This window comes from Pyrus communis, chromosome 10, assembly GCF_963583255.1.
Source record: "Pyrus communis chromosome 10, drPyrComm1.1, whole genome shotgun sequence".
Lineage (NCBI taxonomy): Eukaryota > Viridiplantae > Streptophyta > Magnoliopsida > Rosales > Rosaceae > Pyrus > Pyrus communis.
In genome coordinates, this window is record NC_084812.1 from 13,812,504 (window position 1) to 13,826,858 (window position 14,355).

At 35.1% G+C, this 14,355-nt stretch overlaps 2 protein-coding genes and 2 long non-coding RNA genes across 4 annotated transcripts; all 4 read right to left on the reverse strand.

The window, feature by feature from the left end:
* Positions 1 to 137: 137 nt before the first annotated feature.
* Positions 138 to 3,166, reverse strand: LOC137748817 (probable fructokinase-7). Its single transcript, XM_068489007.1, has 7 exons — positions 2,954 to 3,166; positions 2,178 to 2,398; positions 1,659 to 1,871; positions 1,373 to 1,570; positions 1,146 to 1,286; positions 940 to 1,056; positions 138 to 691 (listed from the first exon to the last, which is right to left on the reverse strand). Exons 1-7 carry the CDS (start codon positions 3,045 to 3,047, stop codon positions 557 to 559), a joined length of 1,119 nt encoding a protein of 372 aa, XP_068345108.1. The 5' UTR covers positions 3,048 to 3,166; the 3' UTR covers positions 138 to 556.
* A 413-nt stretch (positions 3,167 to 3,579) lies between these two features.
* LOC137748796 (uncharacterized) lies at positions 3,580 to 4,589 on the reverse strand. Its single transcript, XR_011070120.1, has 3 exons — positions 4,489 to 4,589; positions 4,083 to 4,249; positions 3,580 to 3,973 (listed from the first exon to the last, which is right to left on the reverse strand). It is a non-coding gene; the product is annotated as an uncharacterized lncRNA (long non-coding RNA).
* A 110-nt stretch (positions 4,590 to 4,699) lies between these two features.
* LOC137748795 (uncharacterized) lies at positions 4,700 to 6,358 on the reverse strand. Its single transcript, XR_011070119.1, has 4 exons — positions 6,073 to 6,358; positions 5,670 to 5,861; positions 5,230 to 5,279; positions 4,700 to 5,139 (listed from the first exon to the last, which is right to left on the reverse strand). It is a non-coding gene; the product is annotated as an uncharacterized lncRNA (long non-coding RNA).
* Positions 6,359 to 8,183: 1,825 nt separating this feature from the next.
* LOC137746945 (agamous-like MADS-box protein MADS3) lies at positions 8,184 to 13,574 on the reverse strand. Its single transcript, XM_068486951.1, has 8 exons — positions 13,258 to 13,574; positions 10,847 to 10,922; positions 10,611 to 10,672; positions 10,410 to 10,509; positions 9,889 to 9,930; positions 9,154 to 9,195; positions 8,896 to 9,035; positions 8,184 to 8,466 (listed from the first exon to the last, which is right to left on the reverse strand). The coding sequence occupies exons 1-8, from the start codon at positions 13,437 to 13,439 to the stop codon at positions 8,379 to 8,381; spliced, it is 732 nt and encodes a 243-aa protein (XP_068343052.1). The 5' UTR covers positions 13,440 to 13,574; the 3' UTR covers positions 8,184 to 8,378.
* Positions 13,575 to 14,355: the final 781 nt, after the last annotated feature.

The following is a 14,355-nucleotide window of genomic DNA, read 5'->3' on the forward strand; positions in this document are numbered from 1 at the left end:
AGGTTTTGAGTTCAAATCTCATGAACGACACTTGTTGAATAATAGATAGAAAGAGTAATAAATATGTTGGCTGTCATCACAGATTCATCTCTATTTTTTAGTTTTAAGCAAACAAATAGAAAACATTTTTAATGGTGGATAACAATGGAAGGTGTTGTATATAAAACACATTGCAGCGTTGATACATGGATGTGAATACAAGAAAGTACAGTGTTAGGGAGATACAACCAATTACTACTAGCAGAGGCAAATATGGAAAGCCAAAAACCCATGAGTCACCCAAGGCATGAGATAGGGTGGGGTGAAGGGTAAAAAACTCATGAGCCACCCTATTTTACCTGCCCCTCCTAATCTGAACCACAAATCAAACCCCAACTTCGATATGATGATTTCGAATCATCTCCAAAATGTTCAGCACCACCAGAAGTTTTAGCACCTGTAGATTCCACCTCCAAGGACATCCATCCTCAAACCCGGTGTCTCTATCACGCAATTCTCTGTGTTTTTAAAGAATATTAAGTTTTTATGATGTATTGGTTAATCCTTTATAGTTTTATCAAGCAGTGGTTTGTTGAAGAAGTTCGTTCACAGCTTCTTTTGTAGGCAGTGCAGGAATAGCTCCTTTCTTTTTCACTGTCAGAGCACCACAACCATTGGCAAACAAGAGAGCTTCTCTAAGTTTTTGTTCATCCTGGATCAGTAAAAGAATTCAGATTTTCATTACCATTTAAGGTGACATGTGTTTAGAAATCGAGTGAAAAGAGTTGGGCTCATTTAAAAGCGGCATAGCCCAACAAGTTTATAGAAAGTCCGACACAACTCTTGATCATAAAATGGGCTGTTGTGATGCGGTAAGCATGACACTGAAGCCTATTTTGTTGTGCCAGCTCGGCCCATCTATTTTGTTTAGAGGTTAAAAAGAATCTTGCAAATGTATACCTTGTACAGATTAATGTCTGAACCCAAGCCGTTGAGTATCGCAGCAACAAAAGAATCACCGGCACCGGTAGTATCAACAGCATCAGTTTTGATACCTGCAACCTTACCCTTAAATTCCTGCACCACGGCAAAAAAAGGGATCAACAAAACCAAACTAAACTGCAGGTAAAAACCAATTAACTATTTACATCATGATGGATGTTAACCTTTGTGTAGTATCTGCAGCCTGCTGGCCCTTCAGTTACAAGCAGAAGCTTCAGATTGGGGTGGTAAAGCTTTTTCAAGACCACCTCATCATCATAAGGATCATCACCTCCGGTTAAGAATTCAATTTCTTCCTCGCTTATCTGCAATTTCAAGAATGCATTACAACATGTGGATTAGTAACACTAGGTAACAGGGTGTGGCCGTTACACTAAACAGCGTAATGCACCTTAATAAAGTCAGCTTGGTTCCATATGCTCATAATGCCTTTCTGAGCAGCCTCTGCAGATGGCCACAGTGGCAATCTCAGATTCGGGTCGTAAGAGAGGATACAACCGGCCTTTTTGGCAATGTCCATTGCAGCAAGATGAGCTGATCTGCCCGGTTCCTCAATCAAACTAATTGATCCATAGTGAAATATGCCGGCCTACATCAGTGAATTAGAATATTGTCAGTAACTTGAGGAATTAAAGGTGACTACTGATTACATTTGGATTTGGGGTTTAATGTTTTACCTTTTTAATCAGATTTACATCAAGTTCTTTTTCCTGAAGAAGCATATCAGCACTTGGGTTGCGGTAGAACATGAATTCTCGCTCCCCGTCACTTCTTAGTGTAACGAATGCCAATGCAGTCCGCGCATGCGGATCAAAACGCATCCCGGAATTGTCCACGTTGTTTTCTTTCAGAATGTCAGCCAACATGTATCCAAATTCATCTTTACCAACCTGAGATACAAACGGTAGGGACTTTAGTTTATCTAAAACAGAATGGCAACAAAGATCTTAAAGCTATATGGTAATGTCAATGTAGATGCTTAGCACAGTCAATTTGTTGACCCGAAATTGACAACCACATTGATTGCATATCAAATTCAGTAAGGTTGAAGTATCAAAAATATCAATAGTATCTGTCAGATATCCATATTTTGGAATAGCACGTTTGACCAAAGAAAATAACAGAATGTTGATAAAGCTAGTTGTAATACAAGGAAGCAGGAAACTAAAAGTGATTTTGGATGATTAGAAAAGCACCTTGCCCATAAAAGCTGCTGAGCCTCCCAATCTTGAAATTCCAACTGCAACATTGGCTGGAGCTCCACCAGCAGCTTTCTTGAAACCATCTGCATCTGCAAGGGAAACTCCGGCACTAGTCGGGACGAAGTCGATCAACATCTCCCCAAAGCAAACAATCAGCTCTGAGTTCTTCCCTTGGATACTACTCTTTTTCTTTAAAGATAACGATTTAGATGAACCTACAAAGAACCAATTGGTTAAGAACTTAAGATCCGTTCAGAAAGCCAAATTTTTCTATCTCAATAATCCAGTGTAAAAGGAGATTATGACTCGAACATTCTTGTGTTAAACAAAATTTCAACTCATTGAATTTGACATGATTCACGTAGAAGTCCTAGATATTACATAACCAATAATTTAATTACGATCATATTTTGTAGCTTAGGGAAAATGTTCTGGATCAAATTTTGCCAACACCAATTCTCGATATTGTTAAACAATCAATTGGCTCTAAAAGCTTAAGCTGTCAGGAAATAGGTCAACAATGTATATCAAGCTAACTTCTCTCTCTCTCTCTCGCATGCAGCTTCATCCTGCACGTGAAACATGATCACAAGATCCCAAAACCTTAGCTTTCAAGAAAATCGGCCAACAATGTATATCGAGTATCCTATCATTTACCTCGAGAAGTCATTTGGGTACAAATGAAATCCAAGATTTACCACAGTAACACAATTTTTCACAAGAATCAAAAGGGGCATCAAAGAAATTAAAGAAAATGGAAATATTAATACCAGAAAGAGAGGAAGAATTCCTAACAAACTTGAAGCTGCCCTTTTTGGATCGCTCAAGTGTGACAGGGAAGCAGCTGCATCCTGTTGGAGCCATTTAATTAAATTAATCAAGAGCTGTGTTAATTTTGCTTTCAGACCAAACGTTGATTAAAAAGTTGAAAACTTGAAACGCAGATCAACGTTGGTCCTTTTTTACAAAATTTCACAACTCAACTCTGCATATTCATACAATTAGAATTTTGATTAATTAAATAATCGAGAGTTTATATATATAACACTTTTGTGGGATCATTAGTTTTGCTTTTATTAGAATGTCTCAATATCTCCAACGGAATTCTCTATTTTTGAGCTAATTTTTTGCTTAAATATCTCCAAAATCATCTTTGGCTAACCATTTTACAGTGACCACTTCAACCATAGAGTCCCTATTTTAGTTGGTGACAGTTTTTTTTGGTTATCTTTTGATACCAAAATGTGGGTTGGCTCAACTTTTTAATCTTTTAATATTGTGTTCTTGGCTGTTAATTTTGTTTTTCGTTTTGTTTTGTTAACAAATAGAAATTTGGCTAGAGGACACCCTTTTCATTGGTGTCTATTGTCAAAAGTGGACACTCGCATTGGTGGCAAACCTCAACTGCCACTACATAGCCACTAAATAAGAGAACATGGCCTATGTAGAGGACTCTATTGTAACCATGGAGACCCTTATTACATTGGTGTCATCTGCAAACAGTGCCACTCTAATTCACATTGGTGTCAAAGTTGCAAATTGTGTTTTAAAAAAAAGGAGGATGCCCTCTGTGGGTACCCAAATTGGAGTATCATATTTCTTTTTCTGTTTGTGGTGAGAAAACAGATTGTAATATCATTAAAATATAAGAATACAACTATAAATTTGCATAACTGATATTTTATACAATTTTGTACAAATGTTGGAACCAAACTTTAAAAAGTCTTCCAACCCTTTGTTTCCAAGAGCTTAATCATCTCAATAACTTGAATCTGATCATCAACTGTAGCCTGCACCCAAAATCAAACCCACAAATTTCGTAATAATAACGTTAACTTAAGTCCAACTGTTAAAGTGATTAGAGTTGAGGACAACACTGAGATATGATCATATAAATACCTGGGAAAAGTAGATTTTCAAGGGGTTTGCAGTCATAATTTACCATACAAAAATCTCCACAAATTCACTTCAACCATTATGCAACTTCAACTAAAAACATATTAAATTGACAAGTTCATGAATATGCAGACCACCTTCAACCTTGAAACAACAAATGATCTCCCACTCTGCGTGGGTATTCAAGAATAAGATAAAGAAAGTATAGATACTATATTTATGACCAATGGGCAGAGGACAAGATACAAACAAAGCATTTACATATGAATGAGGGAGAACCGAAATGAGAATGGAATATCAGTGAAGAGCGCGCGCATACTCACACATATAAATGCATTAATATTTTCTCTTTTTTCAGAAACTCAAAAACCAGGAAATTCCAAAACAAGAGTTTAGGAAAGAAACATACAGTTCTTCCGAGAAGGAAAGCAGCCCCTGCACCTAAAGTGGCTCCAATTGAATCAGCAACAAAGCTAACAGGTAGCCCAAAAAAGATAACCACCACCGAGCTGAACCATTAAAATGAGGAATCACATAAGGGTGCAAACTTGCAATTAAATAAAGATACAAAATTTCTTTTTTGAAAATCTTTCCTCTCTATTTCGCCCTATACCATGAATTGATATTGTAGAATATAACAGTAAAAGAAAACTATAAGTGAAGTATGCAAAGCATATGCTAGATCATTAATCCACAAGAATTAAAGTGCAGTAACAACAATTGCTAAGGCATCGGACAAATGCTTACAGTAAGTACTGAATGTTATATATTTAACACTTGCAGGATTAGACTGAACGTAAAACATATAATATAAAGACACTTCGTACACAAGAAAGTCACTTCATACACAAGTAGCTGTACAACTAGTAAGTAGACCCAAATGCTTACAGTAAGTACTGAATATAACAGGATTAGACTGAATGTAAGTGGTATTAGGATCCCACCTTAAACAGAAATTTTTCTCCGGCCACAAGATAGTCTGTTTCACCTGCCTTGTCAAGAGAAATCCCAAGCTTTTCTTTAAAAAGATCTACGTACTTAATGCCCCACCAACTGTGGCCTGCTCACCATTGTCACAAGTCAATAAATTAGCTTGTATACGTGCCAGAAAACAGTGATACAATGGCCAAACCAAACAGTTAGTTTTTACCTTAATAACGCACTTCGCACTCCCAGAAGCTCCTCCGTGTTGTTGGGAGCCTGAAATCATCTACAACCATAAGCAATGACCCAAAACCAGAAAATGATAACTACAACTACTGAACAAGCAGCTATATTCAGGGCATATATGATCTTCTTTCGTATTTCATTTTCAGAAGTTTAAATCTTCTGAAACTACAAAATTTTTGCAGTCGAAAATATGGGCACTAATTACTTAAGCTGAAGTAGTTCATTTACCAATAAAAATGGTAGTTTGAACTTTCAATCCAAGATTTCAACATCAACACTTAGTTTAACAAAACAAGGTTAAAAAGTCTCAATTAGTGAAAAAATGAATCTTCCCATATCCCAAGTTGATTGAAACGAAAAATGATACAAATGAATCAGGAGATGGAAAGCAATCAAATACTTGTTAAGCATTAAGCATACCAGTAAGGCGAAGTTGCTTGGATCGAATGAAGTCTATACAGTAATTGATTTTCTGAGTTTCCAACTTTGCAAAATGGAGCTTCCCTTCAAGAACAGGACGCCCTCTATAGCCATTAGAAGCTGCTAAACTCTCATTCGAAGAAGACAAATCGTCACTGTTCGTTGAGAAATACACCAATTTTATCAGAGAACCTGCCAACAGACAAAACAAACACAAAAACAATCGAAAATCATGAGAATTTGAGCAATTGGACTCCAAAAATTAAATAAAAAGCCAGGGTTTTGAAATCTCTGCAATTCTAACGTTCCCAATTTCCATTTCGGGTCGGCTTCCTCTTGATTTGAGCTTTTATTTTGGAAAAATACACTGGAGGACAGCCCGCGAGGAGAGGATCATCTTTACCTCTTGGGTCGAGGTCCAATTCCGGCAAGCTTGGCGTAAATTGGCCGGAAAACCAGCGGTTACCGTTTCTTTGATCTGAAATTGAAAAAAATTCTGCTTCGAATTTGATGAAACTAACTTGGGAGTTGGAAAGAGGACGGGAAGAGGATTTTGGAGGTACAAGTTGACGGTCGTTGGTGTTCTCATCGCCGTCGTTTGTCTTCAACTCCCGTTGTCGGCGCTGTTGCGTGAAGAGAAGAGGAAGAGGAAGATGAGAGATAGAACGAAGTGAAGGAGGTGTTGGACGTTTGTGAAGGGGAGAGAGAGTATTTAGCGACCAAGTCTTTTGTTATATGTTACAAACATGGCCATCACCCAACCTGTTGTAGGGCTGATATATTCTCTGTACCAAGATAATAATCAAGCAAATAAATAATTAACTTTTTTGCCACTTAGTATTATAGTCTAATAATTCTTGTTCATTTGCAAGTAGGAGTTGTTAATGTTGACTTCCGTAAATGGCAACTTCGATGTCAAATTATTATGACATGTCCATTGTTTTACTTAATACAAATCTTTTACCCATCAATGTAAAAGAATAGATAGATCAATTTTATATAAAATTTGCAAATCATGTGATGTGTCACTAGTACTAAATAAGCACGTTAATCAATATTTAAGTAACAATTTAATCATCAACAACCAAATTATATGGTTTACAAAATATTGTTTAAATAGGTAATTCCTAGCATTACACTAGGTAAAATATATCCTTGCATGTAAAAATGTATAACAAACTGCCTTAGTTGAACTTGGTTAAGTGTAAGAATAGTCTAGACTATTGAGTAGTCCGACTTTATGTCCATTAGATTGGCAAGTAAGCAAAAATAATTTTTCCTCAACTCAATCTTTAACCGTTCATTTCACTACTGATTAGTCCAGATTATTGAAGAAAAATTGACTGAACTTGTAGAAAAGTTGAACTAATATTTTAATTAGATGTACTTGCAAAAAAGTTGGGTGCCAATATAGGAATGAGGATCCTCGTTGGATTCTCAAATCACATCCATTCATTGTACATCGTGCGGTCAGAAATCATTATAATTTTTTTTATTTAAAATTAAATATAAACAGTACCTGGCGAAAACTGGTTGTACGATGTACGATGAACGGATGTGATTGGAGGACTCTTTCCCAACATAGCACTCAAAGTAATTTGACCTATAGTTTCAAGACATGAGTTGGATTCCCGTTACCTCCTAAATTAGATCGTCGAACAAATTTTAGTTCGTTATAGAGGCAAGGTCTCTAGTCAAGTTTACACGAAATACATACCAAATTAATTGGTAAATATTCTTGATCAAATGTTAAAAAACCTTCCTATGACACAATGATACCTCGAATCTCACATGTGATGGGGAGTTCTTCGGTACCTACGTAACGATTAGAAGTCTAATAGTCAACTTTAACTAGCAATCATGGATGAACTCTTAGATCGTAAGTTCATAACTAAAGGTACTTGAGAAAAACCTAGCCAAATGACAACATACTCCTGAGGACAATGCAATATCCTCTTTGTTACAGAATAACGTTGATTTTTAGATAACCAAACACGATCAAGAACTTGTACTCTTTTGTGAAACAAGTACTAAAAGAACCAGACCCTCTGTTGTCAATTTTGTTAATTAGGTACATGAATAGCATTCATTTTTTGATTAGTTACATAGGATCGAGACATAAGATTTTCTTATCGTATAATCACCAAAGAAGGAAAAACTTTTGCATAATCATGCTCAATAAAGCGGTTTACTACAAATCAATTCCTCTTACGCCCACATTAGCCAGCCAGCACACCCCCAATCGTATTCCTAAACCACCCATTAAATAGTTAATGTAAGTCGAGTGATGGATTCTCTCTTTCCTATATCGTTTGTATAAAGGAAACTAACAAAAGAAAAAGAACTTTGATTGGATTCGATTTGTCAAACTCCAAACCTCCAAAGCCCACCTTTAATGTAAACCAAGGCTCAATTGAATGGTCATTGACAATCCAACCGTCAAGGCCCAAAAATACAGCAATTATCAATAAATAAAAGTAAAAAGAAAACCAAATAACAACAATGAAACACAGGAATCTAGAAGTATAATTTCAAATTTACAAACATCTCTTGTCAGTCATACTTAAGTAAATATATGTTGGCAGTATTACAATTCTTAAAGTCATATATTCTTGCAAAGTATAGATATTAGAAAATATAATTTATGCAGCTGCAATAATATATAAAATATGAAATATATATATCCTTCATTTTTGGTATTGAAGGGTTTCAGAGAACCCATCCTTGGATGAAGTTGGTCTCACCAGTCAAGCTCTTTGGAATAGATGATCCCTCAGCAGGATGATACTGATGGTACCTGTTCAAAGTTCAAACAAACAACTATTTTCAGTTTCATATCAAATATTTCTACCATTACTTTTTCATACTAGTAAATTAATCAACAATTTTTTTAGAACTAAGGCGAAAGGATGATTGAAATGAAAACTACATGGATGAAAAAATAACTCGTTGCGCTGCTTAAGCTCGGAAACAAGCATTTTCGCATAAGAATACTGTTGTACCCTTTTTGCATGGGTCGAAACAGGTAAAAAGGTGGTTTGAGCTTAGTCAAGATGAGGATGAAATGGTCTTTAATTCTTCAAAAGATAAATATGGGATGAAGGGATAAGATATATTTTTTTTTTTTTAACTCTAATTGCCAGTACTTTTGTAGTTGATGTTGTTCCAGAAAAACAATGATCTGATCAGTGAGTTTAGCTGAAAACACAAAAGAGAATTGAAATACCCCATTTGCATGACAGGTTCAGGTGTACAGTCCATGGGGTTGGTTTGTGAAGAATGCAAAGAAAAGTTGCTACTTCCAGCCGCTGCATCTGAGCTCCACATGTTTTGAATGACATTCAGATTCTGCCCTTCTTCCTCAAGCTGATCAAATTAAAGCACATTAACAAAATACTAATTATGATTAATTAGATTAATGCCACAAATATGGAGGAATATTGCTGTATAATTAAATAGAGAGGAATATGAGGATCGTATATACCTTGACCCTCAGCTGCTTGTTGAGGTCTCCAAGGTGACGCTCCTGCCATATTTGAATATTACAAAACAATTGGATGCTAATGACAAACTTTGAACACAAAACTTTGCAAGAAAAACATAACAAATTATAGGTCAATAACTATTTGGGTTTGTGAAGGTTATACAGCTAATTTAATCATGAAAATGGTGTGTTATTTTAGTCGAAATGTTTGTCTGTTTACATTGCAGGAAATCTAAGCATGGACCAATCATAATCCTAACTCATCCGTCACCATATACCTATGCAATGACATGACAATAGAGGGACGCTGAAGAGCACTTTATGCCCTAGTTTGGTACTAAAGTGATTTTGAAAAAAGTGGCTATCAAGAAAAGTTGGGAGCTTTTTTATGTTTGGTAAACATTCAGCTTCAGCTCTTTTTTTTCACAGTTTTTGGTGAAAAAAAAATGCTAAAAATACAAAGCTGCAAAACCCAGCTTTGAATAATCAGCTTTTTTTCAAATCTATTTTACATTAAAGTTTATCAAACACTATAATACTGCTTTTTTTTTCTTTTCAAAAGCACTTCTACAAAAAAAGTTTACCAAACACTCTGTTGCTTTATTTCACAGATGCTTATTCTCATAGCACAATGGAAGTAGTTTTTTTTCAAAGTACAGCAATACCAAACCAGCCCTATATGTAGAAGATGGTTAATTAACTGTATATAATTAAATTCAGAATTCTCTTACGTACCTTTTTGCGCAGGTCCTCCATTTGTTCAATCATAATCTGTGTCTACAATCAAGAACAATCCAAATGTATTATGCGATTTAAATGCTAGTTAATTAATTTAACATTGTGAACTTTATATATATATATATATAATGTGAAAAGGAAGAGAACAAAATGAATGAAATCTGTATCATGGGTTGGTTGCCAATCTACATTTGATTTCAAAATTTAATTAGGCATTAATTTATTTTACAATATTTAGAACATATATAATTTGTATAGAACACACACACACACACACACACACACACACATATATATATATATATATATATATTATATTTATAATATATATTTATAATATATATTGTGATACCTGAGTGTCACTAGATGATGATAGCTATAGAAATAGGATACTCTAGTTGTGTTTTTATATTTGTGATCGGCGTACAACCAAAATTAGAAGAAGGATTAGCTTTCAGTGCCATAAATTAACAATTTAATTCCCTAACCATCGCAAGTAATTACGTATTAATCGTTACCTTCCTTTGTCTGGTTTGTGCAAGAGCTCCTTCAAGTTGTTTTTCAAGATTTTGCAACTCCTTCACACTCAGTGGTCCAAGATCTTCACCAAGCAAATGCCTTAATCAAAATGCATGATCACAAGAATAAACCAAGGTTAGCAAATAATTTATGGATATAAAGCTATTGATTTGTTAATTTCTAATTAGTTACAGCATAACCTTTGAGTTCGCTGAAGGGATTCATAATTAGCTTTCAGTTTTGTGACTTCTTGGTACCAGCTCTGCATGATTGTTAGCCATAAACAAAAACAAAACATAGTTAAGATCATTCACGAAATTAAGCTTGAACTAATTAAACTATTAAACCCATGAAATTACTTGCTGATTTGAGTGCATTACAAGTTTAACCTAAAGGAAATTTCTTCTGATACACAGTAGAAATTAGCTAGAATAACCTGTGTTTCACGTTCAATGCTATTCTCATGTGGAGTGAAGGAGCAACGTTGGTATCGTTCAAGGGTTTTGCTCATACTGCCAATAGAAAGTATAAATTAATTTTTTTTTTTGTTTGTGATAAATGGTAGGTGATAAAATTAAGAAATTATTCCCACAGCAAATTCATCAGATCAGCATATAATTTTTTATACCAAGAAATTCACTAAAGTACCATCTAAAGTACACTAAGATGTATAAATTCTTTTGAGCAAAAGTTACATAGTATTATTTGAATAAATGTTCTGGGCTGATTATGTAAAATGAACATATATTTTAGTGTAAAATGCACATATATATGAAACTATAAACTTAAAAACTTGGCAGGAAATGAACTTTAAAATCAATGAAACAATAAACTCTCTAACTTCTTTACACACACATACATTAATGAGTTAATGACTCAGATTCTTGTTGAGGTTAAAGATCTTTAGTTAAGATCACCATAACATAAAAAGTAAAATATATAGATGTTGATTACATATGCAATGTGATATGGATCTGTACCTATTTATGCAAGTGTTGCCGCTTTATAGATATGCTTGAATCTGTTTTCCTTTTATTTTAATGAAAATTTTTAGAACCCAGCTTCAAAATCTATTTCCAGAATGTAAAAACTGAAAAATAAACCTTTAAAACCAATAATGGATTTTTTTTTCTTTCTATTTAATATATGGTCTGTGACATTACTTGTACAGAAGAGAAGGGAAATACTAAACAGGTAAGGCAAATCTATAAACTACTGGACTGATGATATCATCAGATGATTCACAATTGCAGGCAAAACTTGACACATGAAAGGCATTTAGAGAGAGAGAGAGAGATTTTCACCAAAGTAGCAAAACAAAACAAAAATCTACTGGGGAACCTGGGGGGTAATTGATTAACATGGAAATATCTATCATCAGCTATATATATATATATATATATATATATATATATATATATATCCAGTTGAACATGCACCATTTAATGTACCATTCACGAATATGGATCATACAATTTTAAAGTTGGGACTGAGATCCAGTTTGTCAAACCAAATCCTTGACTACCAGTTCTTGTTAAACAAAACCTGGGATTCTCTTTCCAGGAAAAGGCAAACTTAGGTAACATCTTTTCTGAAAAATCTTCTGATTCAAATACAGATCTTTTTCTTGGCCAAAAACCATGACTTTACCTAAGAATGAGCAATAACCCTAGCTGGGTTCTTTAAAAAAAAAAAAAAAAAAAAACACTAAAATAATATAAATTACCACAGATCTGAAGGACGAAAGATCTGAAAAACAAGGTTTCATCTCTCTTGAGCTTAACAATGGTTGACTTGCCACACAGCTTCACTGCAAGCTTATATATATATATATATATATATATATATATATATAGAGAGAGAGAGAGAGAGAGAGAGAGAGAGAGAGAGAATCCCAATAAACCTAGGGATCAAAATATGAAACAAAGAGACCAACATAATATATCTGGGCAGAAGGGTAGGCTTGATTTTGCTCCCACCGTAGAGGCCATCATACAGAGAGAGAGAGAGAGAGAGAGAGAGAGAGAGAGAGAGAGAGAGAGAGAGAGAACAGACAGTACTGGTAAAACCAAAGGACCATAGGCTTTAAAGAAATGAGGACAAGTTTCTATGAACCTTGGATACCGTGTGAGAGAGCGAGAGAGCCTAGTTCTTGCACAGAGGTAAAAGAGGAGTTTCCTAGTTAGGTGATTGCTGCAGGTGCCGGTTGTTAACTGAACCTCTCCCCCACATGGTATGAGGTAAGAAGTTGTTCTCACATGTATGAAAGAAAAAAAACAGGAGCCACATCCATATACCCAGAAGAGCTTAGCTAACTAGAGAGCTTGAGAGAGAGGGGGGATGAAACGTGTCGATCTGTGATTGGGGAAGCTGGGTACTGATCCCTCTTACATAGAGAGACGCAGAAAACCTGCCTTTGTTTGATCCAAAAATCGTTTAGAGCACAAGGAGTACCAGAAAAGAAAAGATTGCGAGAGATGTCAGAGACAGGTGTTGGAGAAAGAAAGTATTTTTCATACATACAATAGACAGCACAGAAATATATCAGCTAAAGAAACAAAAACAAAGGAAAGGGGGAGGGGGGAAGAACAACTAAAGTCATAATCCTTGAAGAAGTAAAAACAACAAATCTGAAACCAAAATTCCAGAAGAAAAATTATTTTTATGCAACAACAAAGAAATGAACTTTCTGAGAGAAACAAATTCAGCAAAAAGTATAGGAAAAAAAGAAAAAGGAAATCTAAGAACTACGTACCCATTACCACACAACCCAAAAAATTAGCAAAAAATCTCTTCTTTTTTAAAAAAAAAAAAAAAAAAAAAATTAGTTAGAGAGAGAGAGAGTACCCAGCACTGGCAAACTCATAGAGCTTGCCACGGCTAGAGAAGATGATAAGGCCAACCTCAGCATCACAAAGCACAGAGAGTTCATAGGCTTTCTTCAACAAACCATTTCTCCTCTTTGAGAAAGTCACCTGCCTGTTAATCTTGTTCTCTATTCTCTTCAGCTCCACTCTCCCCCTCCCCATATTCTCACCTCTTCAATTTCCCCTTCTTTTTGAAAATTAAATATGAAATATATATTGTGCTTTTTGTCTCTGTATTTGTTATCCCATATGCATAGAGAGAGAGAGAGAGAGAGAGAGAGAGAGAGAGAGAGAGAATATATATATTCCTCTTCTCTAGGATTTGGGGTTACACAAAAATGGGTGGTTTGTTGAACTGTCTGTGAGGAGTGGGAGTTCAGAAGGGGGCTAGCTAGCTTTGTTTATATAGAGATGGGATGTTTTAGCAGAGAGAATTCAAGTGGCGCATGATACATCTTCTAATTCTATTACAACAAAATACGGAAATCCCAGTAAACATCTTCCTTTTTGCTCCCCCTTTTTTTTCGTATTTTAATAATTTTAAGCAATTTTACATAATTATTGATGAGTTTGTTGACAGAGCATATTTGTGCCCTAGGGAAATGAATATTATTATCCAAACCCACGCGCCCAATTTGATGTGGAGGAGGAGGAGCTATACAGTTATGTGTACATGGATGATATGTATCACATTCACTAGGGCCAACTCCATTACATGAAAGATACCGGAACAAGAAAATTGCACTTAGGTGTTAGATTCTCTAACCCCTAACCCTAAATAATGTAAATTGGAAAAGTTGTTTAGTGGCAGGAAGAAAGTACTTTGGTGCCTATCAACAAGAATAAAGACGACATACAAAATTGCATGAGTTGGAGGAATATTAAGTTAATGAGTCATACAATGAAGTTCTAGGAGAGGGTAATTGAGCATAGATTGTGATAAGAGGCAAGGGTCTCATAGAATCAATTTGGATTCATGTCATTGCACTTGACTATAGAGGCAATCTATCTCTTACGAAAATCGAAGCAGGTTTCAATATCCAACTCTTCCTTCAATAGCTTGATTCTTGCAAAACTC

What these genes read in the sequence shown, in the direction of transcription:
- LOC137746945 (XM_068486951.1), bottom strand. Translation starts at nt 13,439, where the DNA reads ATGGGGAGGGGGAGAGTGGAGCTGAAGAGAATAGAGAACAAGATTAAC. An exon ending in GCATTGAACGTGAAACACAG is followed by an intron (nt 10,673 to 10,846) that starts GTTATTCTAGCT and finishes ACAATCATGCAG; the next exon opens with AGCTGGTACCAAGAAGTCAC. An exon ending in CACAAACCAGACAAAGGAAG is followed by an intron (nt 9,931 to 10,409) that starts GTAACGATTAAT and finishes TCTTGATTGTAG; the next exon opens with ACACAGATTATGATTGAACA.
- LOC137748817 (XM_068489007.1), bottom strand. Translation starts at nt 3,047, where the DNA reads ATGGCTCCAACAGGATGCAGCTGCTTCCCTGTCACACTTGAGCGATCC. An exon ending in ATGTAAATCTGATTAAAAAG is followed by an intron (nt 1,571 to 1,658) that starts GTAAAACATTAA and finishes TCACTGATGTAG; the next exon opens with GCCGGCATATTTCACTATGG. An exon ending in CAGACATTAATCTGTACAAG is followed by an intron (nt 692 to 939) that starts GTATACATTTGC and finishes TTACTGATCCAG; the next exon opens with GATGAACAAAAACTTAGAGA.